At 34.0% G+C, this 11,233-nt stretch overlaps 1 protein-coding gene across 3 annotated transcripts in view; it reads right to left on the bottom strand.

The window, feature by feature from the left end:
- Window positions 1-1,222: 1,222 nt before the first annotated feature.
- The window catches only part of ktub (Tub domain-containing protein ktub), a 435,417-nt gene continuing 425,406 nt past the window's right edge, over window positions 1,223-11,233 (bottom strand). For all 3 annotated transcript variants that reach the window (XM_070090954.1, XM_070090955.1, XM_070090956.1), the window contains one exon: window positions 1,223-7,664. In XM_070090954.1, coding sequence (XP_069947055.1) covers window positions 7,531-7,664 — 134 coding nt within the window. In that variant the 3' untranslated portion in view covers window positions 1,223-7,530. The remainder of the gene's footprint in view (window positions 7,665-11,233) is intronic.

Genomic DNA, 11,233 nt, shown 5'->3' with positions numbered 1-11,233 from the left:
TTGTTATGTAAAATATAGAGATTTTAAATTATTATTGGTATTTTTATTATTATTTTTATTCTTATACTGCTAAGGAAGTGCTGAACCTGTAAAGGTCATACAGTTGTAGGGGAATGAATAACAGGAGGCTATCAGGTTTGATCCAAGGAGTAGAGGGTAACTCCAATTCCCTGGATCAAGAGCCCTTCACAATCATCATGGTATCTTCCTTGAAGGATACCTAAGTACTGTAACTGTGCCCTCTACACTAATGCATAAGAATATAGTTTAGTTTGTAGAAGTTACAGTATACTCTTTTGTCAAGACATATTACATTATATTCTAGTGTTTATCAGTACTTTTGAAATATTGTAGTTTCATAAAAATATGGAAGTGTGAAGAGTAAGGCCAAGGCTCTTTACCTTTTGAAGAAGATAATTTATATTGTAAACTGTATTACAGTATAGTACAGTGGTACTCTGAGTTTCGCACTGCTCCCAACTCAAACAATTATGTAAATGTATTATTGTAAGTGCATTTTTGGGGGTATGAAACAGACTAATCTAACTTACATTATTCCATATGGGAACAAATTTGTTTGGTAATGGCACTCGAACAGTCTTCTGGAACGAATTATGCACAGAACTCAGGGTACCACTGTATATTAATTCAGCTATAAGAACATAAGAATGAAGGAACACTGTAGAAGACCTACTGACTCATGCTAGGCAGGTCTAACTCATACCCACTCACAAACCTATCCAACTTATATTTAAAGCTACCCAGGTTCTCACCCTAATGATGCTACCTGGGAGTTTGTTCCACTCATCTACAAACTGACTGCCAAGTCACTACATCACTATTATTCATATTACAATTTCTCCAACTTGAATCCATTACTGCATTCCTGTCTTGGTTAGATAATTTCAGCAAGTTATTTATATCCTCTTTATTTCTGATTTCCATTTGTACACTTCAGTCATATCTCCCCCCTATTCTATCTTCCCCTATTTTATGTTTTCACAGAGAGTGTAAATTCGATGCCTATCTTCACAGGAGAGGTTTCTGATACATGGAATCATCTTCGTCATTCTTCTCTGTATATTTCCCAGTGCATTTATGTCCATTTTGTGATATGGAGACCACAATAATTGAGCAGCATATGTTTATGAGGCCTTACTAAAAATATAGTGGAACCTCAGTACTCGAATGTAATTCATTCCAGAAGGCTGTTCAAGTGCCGATCTGTTCGAGTATTGAACAAATTCTTTGCAACCAATTTTCTTTTTGGTTGGCTATCACAAATAATAAAAAAAGAAAAATGCTAAAAAACACAAAATAGTGTACAGTGAAGTCCTGGCAGGTCATGTTGGTTTGGTCGAGTGCTGAGCTTTGTTTGAGTAGGGAGGTGTTCGCGTACCAAGGTTCCACTGTATGTAGAGTTGAAGTATAACCTTAGGACTTCTACCATTTATCCTTCTAGATATAAAGCCAATAATCCTATTAGTTTTATTGTGAACACCTATGCACTGTTGTCTAGGCTTTATATTTCTGGTAATCAGAACACCTAATTGTTTTTTTCATTCAATTTGACTATGGTCTACAATATTTAGTTTGTATATGCAATAGTTACTCTCTTTTCCTAGGATTACAACCTGACATTTGTCAGCACTGAACTGTGTCTGCCACAACATCGACTGATTATCAGCACATTTCACTGGAATATAATAAAGCTTCCTATACAAACTTAAATAAAAAATCAAAGTCATTAAAGTGTAATAAAACAGCCTAATATATTATGGCACAATAAATTTGTAAAGAAAAATTCAGAATTATATACAGTGGAACCTCTACTATCTGTAACTTTACTATTAATTACAAATCTCAAGCCTGGTACAACATCTGTATATTTTCATAAGTTTACTTTTTTCAAAGAGAGATTGCTCAGAATGTCCTCAAATTTATGGCTGATATATAACAAAACTTACTATATATAAAAAATTAGTAATTCTATAAAACATTTAGAGTTTTTAAATTGTCAGAAGAAAGGCATTTTGTTGCAGGTCATAAACTTGCTCAGTGGATTAAGCTGAGTGGCTCTGGTAACATCCTTCAACAATAGTAAATCCATTGACTATGAGCTGGAACAGAGTTGCTGCTGCAGTAGCTGCTATGTAACACAGGGCACAGGTGGTGGGAATTTTTTTTAACAAGCCATCTGACCCAGTGGCATCTGCTGGTATACAGTAATAGGCACCCTAATGACCCTCCACACCATAGAGTGCAAAATGCATAATTGTTACCATAGTGACTTATACAGGTTATGGATAGGGCTGAAGGGGCATTGACTCTTGGAACACACTCCAGGCCCTTGTCCAATCAATCAAGTCTCAGGCTAGTTACCCGCTTATTCTTCACCCAGAATAAGCAGGTATTTTTTGCATTTTATTCTATATTGTAGCATCTCATTCTTTTAGAATTTAAATAAAAAGTACAGTACTACACTGTATAATAATTATGAAAATTAGTATTTGTGCAGCAAAACAAGATTCATAAACAGTATGTATAAAAATATCCTGAAAAAATAAGTCTCATGATTAAAAAGACAAACACTATTGAACACTATCTGAAAAGTACCTCATTATAAATTTTATATTTCCTTTGAATTGTGGACAGTGTCAACTTATGGCTGAGAATATTTGAATTGTTTATTTAAATATCTATAAATTTCTCATTTAAATTTATTACTAACAGCTGTTTTATTCTATTATGGGTCTTGAGTAAAGGGACCTAAGTTATCTAACAACATCAACTATTGTACCCTCTTTCCACATACAGCCATGATAGACAAATGTGTATAGTAAAGGTTCCACTGTATTCTTAAAAATAACTTAAATTACAGAAATAGTAATCACTCAGTATCTTTGTATGATATCAGAGGAATGTCTGAATCAAAAACAAATAATGGAACTTGTCACCATTTACCATAGAAGTATAGGACAGCTTTTCATAGGTTAAAGAGGTTATCTTAGTTATGGGTTCTGCTATGCACTGACTAACTCCACATCCATCCACATCATCCTATGATGCTTACTGATCAATGTGTGTCATGGGCTTTTAACCCAAAGAATTAATTCAATATAGCACCCATTCTATGACATCAAGACACTCCTATATATGCAGGATATTAAAGAATATTTGTAAAACAGTTTTACTATGAGTAACTTCTGTTGTTGGAATTTACCAGGCTTATCATTATTGCAGCCAGGGGACACAGGGGGTGTCTTCCAATACTGCATGATAACTGAAGTATTTTTAAGATTTTATCATATTGTATATTTTGCCTAGAATATGTATTTACTGTCATCATCATGAGCAATGCCCTGCTTCTCAAATATTAGAATGATAAGGCACCCATGAAGAAAGGATAGAGAAGCAATAAGGGAAAGAGGGCCACAGATACACAGAGTGACACATTTTGTATTTCCTTTCACACTCTCTGTAGCATCAGAGGAAAATAGCTACATGGTACATTATCATTCCTAAGGGTAACATCACAGGCAACCAGCTAGTACAGTACCACCACTCTGGGTAGCGTCATGAGAACTAGCTAGTACAGTACCAGTACAGAGAGTAGCATCACAGGAAACTAGCTAGTACAGTACCACCACTCTGGGTAACATCATGGGAAAACTAACTAGTGCCACCACATACTTGCAATCTAACAATAGAAGTTATATAAATGCTTCACTGATTATGAACAGAGTACATCATGTGAATTATAACTAATTTTCATTTACTTCTATCTACAGGTTGCACATTTTTTAATCAATTGCTCTTTCCACTTCCTTTTGTTCTTCTATTAGTTTGTCATATGCCACACTCTGTTTATCATTCTTAACCTGACATTTTTGCTTCATCCTCTACGTTGTTTATGGGGTATACAGAATATTTATTTAAATATAGGCTTTGTTTATTCAACATTAATTAGGCACATTCACTTATTAATTAGGTGCATACAGTTACCTAAATAATTTCCTGGGATGAATCTAATATTTTGTAAAGAAGGCACAAAGAGCATAGGTATCAGTGCATCCAACATGTTACAGGTATGACATGCTACTGTATTTAGGCTCATTTTATTAAAAATGTGAAGAGCATTTTCCTAACATTAAAAACATGTGGGTTTTGAGAATTTTAGGATACATTATCATCTGCCACTGCTAGTCTGCCATCAAGAATTTCCTTCTATAGCTGTCTCCGAATCAACTAATCCAACTGTAAATAGCTGAAATACAGTATGTTGAAACTGATAGTACAGTAGTATATTTTTGTTATCTCTATTTTTACCATATATTTTCCATCCTTTGGTTTCTATAAGCAATTCTTCATAATACTGTACCATAGGTAAAATACCTTAAATTATGGTTCAAATTTCACTTTGTGTGTATTTCTCAGATCAATGGGTAAAAATATATACCTCCTGCAATATCAGTTTGAGAGATTATACATCATGGTAATATAAATAATTTTGAATTAATTTACCATAAAAATATCTATGAGACCTAAATTTTGACAGGAGTAGGTTTTGACATAAAATTGTTTATGAAAAGTTTGCTGCCTCAGGGGTTAATGTATAGTGGTTATTCTGATGTTTTCTGCATTTTCTAACTTTAAAGCATTTTCATATAAAATTAGTTCACCATTGCACCATTAATGAAAGTGACTTGAAGTAGCAAAATCAGTTTGTCAGGTTTAAAGCCTATCAGTTGGTAGTGGGTCATTAAAGGATTCAATTCATTTGTGCACTAATGTTAAGAATACTTGAATCTTTTAAAATAGAGAGTAAAGTATAATCTCAGTGGATATACAGCACATTGAGAACTGCATAACTCTTGGGGTCTATACACTGAGACATACACCTCTCTCACTATATATGCTTGAGAAATATGTGCCTCTCTAAGTACATACATACAGATATGCATTGCTAGGAATATATACACTGACAAACACACACTTCTCAGTGCATGTACTATTATAGTGTACAAAAGCTCTGAATAAAGGCATAAATACAATTAGTGAGTCATATTCACTTACATTTGGAAAGGCCATGCCATTCCAAACATATATACATAATTCAAAAATAAAAAAATTCTGATTAGGTAACAGTGTGATAACAGCCAAATCAGTGTCATTCCAAAGTATTTAACCATAATTTCAGTGTGTTGTAACATTCTTCACGTACTATTAGTTTAGATTAAAACATTAAGCAATTCTTCATGCCGAGAGCATAAAGCAATGGCACATAACAAGGTGAGGCTTTATTAGACCATGCTACTCTCCAGTGTAAGCCTATTAGAACCTTGATAAAGTTCACACTGGAGGAAAACAGTGATCAATAATAACTTGCCTTGCTATGAGTATGTGTTTTACTACATGTGTCATCAGTTCACATGTCACTTTTGGACAATTATTAGTACAGTACTTATCAATTTGTAATCCTTTAACCCGTAAACGGTCCAAGCAGATCTACGCTCACATGTGTAGCACTACAAAAGTAGATCTACGTTTTTTTTTACATATTTTCAAATGTAACAAAAAAAAAGTAGATCAAAGTTTTTTTACACATTTTCAAATGTAAAAAAACAAAAAGAAGATCTACTTTTTTTACATACTTTCAAATGTTGAAAAAGCGTATATATACGTTTGGACCGTTTACTGGTTAAAGAAAATCATATTTGAAGTGTATTACATTTATTGCAAATAAAATTATTGTCTTATTCAACCTAGCTATACAGTTCCAATACTTTCCAACTCTAGGTGTCTGTGCTGAGTTGCCAGTATAATGTATTAACTGGTAAACCAATCACTGAAAAAAACTTAAAATATGTTACTGTAGTAGAAAACAGATTAAGGACAAATAGGTATAATAGCTGCATTCACCAACTTCTCTGAAAGTCTGTGAGATGAATAAGAACCTCATGATTAATATACTGAGAAAAGTGAATAATTGTAACATACTATATAGATATATACAGATTGCTTCTGTTTACAACAGTATAATAACATGGTGAAAAGTATTAATATTTTATATTCTAAATATTTAAAGAATACGAAAATCTTTGGGGACCTTAATGTACATCAAATTAGTAGTCTGTAATGAGATCTGTTACAAATATTATTATCTTACAAACAATATTTAACAAAATATAAAATATATGCAAAATATCAGTAACTATTATTTATTTATATGGACATCTGACATTCACATAGAAACATACAACACTGGGTCTTTTAATCATAAAACTGTGTTTAACATTCACCAATTATGAAAATTTTGAGTTACAATTTGAGGTGTGCTGGAGGCAGTTTGGTCTGGCTGGCCCAAGCTACTTGTAAAACTCTAATTGGAACATGGAAACATTTGTTGAATTTTAACAAATATTTAGTAGTAAATAGAAATTAATTTTGAGACAAAGATAAAATGAAAAGGTGGGTAGTATGGGAATGCCAGGAACAACAAGAGAGAAATAAATAAGGTAACTGGAAAGCACAAAAAAATTAAAAAATGAACAAGCCTGATGTTAATAAAAGCAAGATGATTACATTGAAAAATGGTACAAAATACCAACAAGTTGATGAGTAAGACACGTATTGATAGACTGATTACATCTTCATCTCACTACTATGCCTGCTGCCTCTGTATTTGACTGAAGAAGCCTACTGTGTAGGCAAAATGTTTCAACAATAAAGATATCCAACTGCTGCCCATGTGTCTTACTCATCAAGATGATTGTTGTTCTGAGCATGTAGAAAACCTCCAAGTGTGAAGTGTGCAGAGAGTGTAGGAGTACCCTAGGAGGAGTGGGGAAGCATCTGATCCAGTGCACAGGCTTGGTAGGTCTTAAACAGAGATTAAAAAAATTCAAGCTAATATTTCAAATTACCTCTATGAACCAATGGTCACAGACCAAGGTATACAGACAAGGGTTTTCTAACCTTGCTGGCATGCACATATTTATATCCAAACTTCAATTTTTATCAGAACCAGTTGTTAGCTAAGAAACTGCCAGCACACCCCTGGTTACAGTTTTGCAGGCATTTTATGTAGTAGTGCAAGAAATGTGTTGGGATACTGCCAGTGTGTTTATATGAAGTGAGACCCATTCATAAAAAGTTATATACTGTACCTACCTATGTGTGAAGCCACTCAAAATTTTTAAACTAGTGATAAAACTAATTTATATGAAACAGGCTAATTGCTTACAGACAAATTCTCTGATATTTTTGTATATAATCTATAATACTTAGGAAAAAATGGCACACAGCTCTTTAGCAAAGTACAAGCATCACATTTCACCTTAGCTTATAGTGTGTATGAAAGAACAAGGCATTAGGCAACTTAGTACTGACCTGTTCCTTTTCCAGCATTACCTACATGCACTCCATTAGTTAGAACCTAACTGTATCGTAACAAGGATACTAGCCAGTACAGTCCTATGCATACATGATCCAAAAGTTAGAAGCAGATATCTAAATGTGCTAAATACATTATTCACAAGCTAATTTTGAGTCAAATGAAGATAGAGCAATACCAAATGCCTGAAGAGCACACATGGGATACCTGTAGTCCATGGTAAATACATCTTCTGCCACTCGACCAAACTGCATAATGATGTAGTCAACTGCAAGAGGAAAAAGAAATATGTGAATACACAAAGCAAAATATATTGTGTAGCCATAAAGTCTACAATAACAATATATTCTTAAGCTTTAACTTTCCTCAATATGTACTGTATTTTGGAAAAATAACAATATGTTTGAATCCCTCCCATTCCTTGAAAAGATGCGCCATACAACTTTTTTTTTCATCAAACCGGCCATATCCCACTGAGGTAGGGTGACCTAAAAAGAAAAACGAAAGTTTCTCTTTTAAAATTTAGTAATTTATACAGGAGAATGGGTTACTAGCCCCTTGCTTCCAGCATTTTAGTCGCCTCCTACGACACGCATGACTTACAGAGGAAGAATTCTGTTCCATTTCCCCATGGAGATAAAAGAACTATTAAAAAAGTTGGAGAAAACTCAGATGGGTGTGTAAATATAGATGTGTGTATGTGCATGTGTAGTGTGACCTAAGTGTAAGCAGAAGTAGCAAGATATACCTGGTATCCCATGTGTTTATGATACAGAAAAAAGGACACCAGCAATTACAGGTTTCTGCTACCTACCACCTAGGCCATATAACATATACTATTATTAAAGTTTCTAAAAAATTATATGAGCACTGCAAAGAGTAGTTTACTAAGCAGATAGTTACTTTATGATGGCCTGGTGTGGATTTGAAGGGAATTACTGTATACATTTGATTATCTGTCAGCTATTGCTAGTGGTCTTCTTAACATCACAATACTTTCTGCCAGTGAAGTGTTCCACATTTTAAAATGAAGCTTTGTGCTTGCCTTAAAATGAGGTGCTATGGTTGCTTCAAAATAAAGTTTTGCACACAGATAATCAGCACATAGAAAGAAACTTATGACAATGTTTGGGTCCGACTTGGACCAGTTAATAGATTAGTTAATTTTCCAAGTTGGACTGAAATGTCATAAATTTCTTTCTACTGTGTGTGGGTTATTTGTAAATTGTTCCAGTCATGGTACTGTGCCTTTTTACTCTTTAAAGCTTTGTGCTTGTTTCAAAATAAAGTACTGTACCAGCTTGTTACAAATAAAAGCATGGTGCTTGCATCTGAATGAAGGCCTTACTAGTATGATTACACATAGATAATAAAACACAAAAATATGATGTTATTCATAATTTTTTGTAAGTATTTACAGAAGTCCTAGGTAGTAGGTTGGTAGACAGCAACCGCCCAGGGAGGTACTACCGTCCTGCCAAGTGAGTGTAAAACGAAAGCCTGTAATTGTTTTACATGATGGTAGGATTGCTGGTGTCCTTTTTTTTCTGTCTCATAAACATGCAAGATTTCAGGTACGTCTTGCTACTTCTACTTACACTTAGGTCACACTACACATACATGTACAAGCATATGTATACACACCCCTCTGGGTTTTCTTCTATTTTCTTACTAGCTCTTGTTCTTGTTTATTTCCTCTTATCTCCATGGGGAAGTGGAACAGAATTCTTCCTCCGTAAGCTATGCGTGTTGTAAGAGGCGACTAAAATGCCAGGAGCAAGGGGCTAGTAACCCCTTCTCCTGTATATATTACTAAATGTGAAAGGAGAAACTTTTGTTTTTCCTTTTGGGCCACCCCGCCTCGGTGGGATACGGCTGGTGTGTTGAAAGAAAGAAAGATTTACAGAAGTAAGGAAATTATGTTTTGAACAATCAAACACTGCACATTGTTAGGTAGGTGGACACTTCTTTCTTTCAGCTCACTGGCCATATCCCACCGAGGCAGGGTGGCCCAAAAAGAAAAAATGAGTTTCTCTTTAAAAATTTAGCAATGGATACAGGAGAAGGGGTTACTAGCCCCTTGCTCCCTGCATTTTAGTCACATGACATGCATGGCTTATGGAGGAAGAATTCTGTTCCACTTCCTCATGGAGTATTCACAAAAGTTTGAACACAAGTTTGGACACATGTGGAATAAATAAGAGATTTATGGCAGCTAAGTTTTGCTCACTAGCAGCTTTGTCATAGACACAGGGAATACAAAGGAGTCCAGAAGATGGAGTATTCTTGGAAGAGGAGGATGGGGAAAAGGAGGAGAAGGAGGCAGCAGTATTAGTACCAGTAGTGGTTCATAGTAGTAGTAGTTAGCAGTAAGTAGTAGTAGTAAGTAGTAGTAGTTCATAGTAATAGTAGTTAGCAGTAAGTACTGTAGTAGTAGTAAATAGTAGTAAGTAGTAGTTAGTAGTAGTAATAGCAGTAAGTAGTAGTTAGTAATAGTAGTAAGTAGTAGTTAGCAGTAGTTAGTAATAGTAGTAAGTAGTAGTAGTTCATAGTAATAGTAGTTAGCAGTAAGTACTGTAGTAGTAGTAAATAGTAGTTAGTAGTAGTTAGTAATAGCAGTAAGTAGTAGTTAGTAATAGTAGTAAGTAGTAGTTAGTAGTAGTTAGTAATAGTAGTAAGTAGTAGTTAGCAGTAGTAATAGTAAGTAGTAGTTAGCAGTAGTTAGTAATAGTAGTAAGTAGTAGTTAGCAGTAGTTAGTAATAGTAGTAAGTAGTAGTTAGTAATAGTAGTAAGTAGTAGTTAGCAGTAGTTAGTAATAGTAGTAAGTAGTAGTTAGTAGTAGTAATAATAGTAGTAAGTAGTAGTAGTTCACAGTAATAGTAGTTAGCAGTAAGTAGTAGTAGTTCACAGTAATAGTAGTTAGCAGTAAGTAGTAGTAGTAAGTAGTAGTTAGTAGTAGTAAGTAGTAGTTAGTAATGGTAGTAAGTAGTAGTTAATAGTAGTAGTTCAAAGTAATAGTAGTTAGCAGTAAGTAGTAGTAGTAAGTAGTAGTAAGTAGTAGTTAGTAGTAGTTAGTAATAGTAGTAGTTAGTAGTAGTAGTAAGTAGTAGTTAGTAGCAGTTAGTAGTACACAGTAGTAGAAGTTAGCAAGAGTTAGTAGTAGTAGTCATTGTCATTGCCATGGGTGAGCAAATCATATTTTAAAATGTAACAATTATAAACATTTACTATGTTAATTGTATAATAAAACCTCTAGCTTATTCAAATGATACCTATCTACTGTGATTAAAACCACTTTTATTACATACAGAAATTATTCATGCTGAATTATTCATTTGTCACACAAACCTAAAGGTATATCCAAATATAAGCACTAGTTTAAGTCTGTGTAAAATACTTTGCACAGAAAGAAGCATTCCTAAAAATATACAAAGAAATGCAATCCCAGAGCTGAATTACCACACTGGAGTTCTAATTTTGTTTTATCTTAAATTGTACTTGAAAGACTGTTCTGTGCTACGCAGCCTTCACAACACACACACCTTCCTACTAGACTTTATACTAGAAAACGTTACCTCTTTTCTACATTTCCTCAGCCCCACTATTATTTGAAGTGATCAGACACCAAGACTGCTACTACTACTATTATTAATACTACTACTACTTTCAAGAATATTCCCCCTTCTGAACTTTTATATACATGTACACTGCATTCATGCATTGTATTGTTTATATTGACTTGACAAAACTCCAGTTGACAACACTATAGTTGCAGAATTGTTTTATTAATTGCATCAGTCCATTTATTTAACATATCATCAGTAGTTTTAACAATA

Source organism: Cherax quadricarinatus, chromosome 33, assembly GCF_038502225.1.
Source record: "Cherax quadricarinatus isolate ZL_2023a chromosome 33, ASM3850222v1, whole genome shotgun sequence".
Taxonomy (NCBI): Eukaryota; Metazoa; Arthropoda; class Malacostraca; order Decapoda; family Parastacidae; genus Cherax; species Cherax quadricarinatus.
Note: the sequence above shows the minus strand (reverse complement) of the source record. Positions and strands in the feature narration are given on the sequence as shown.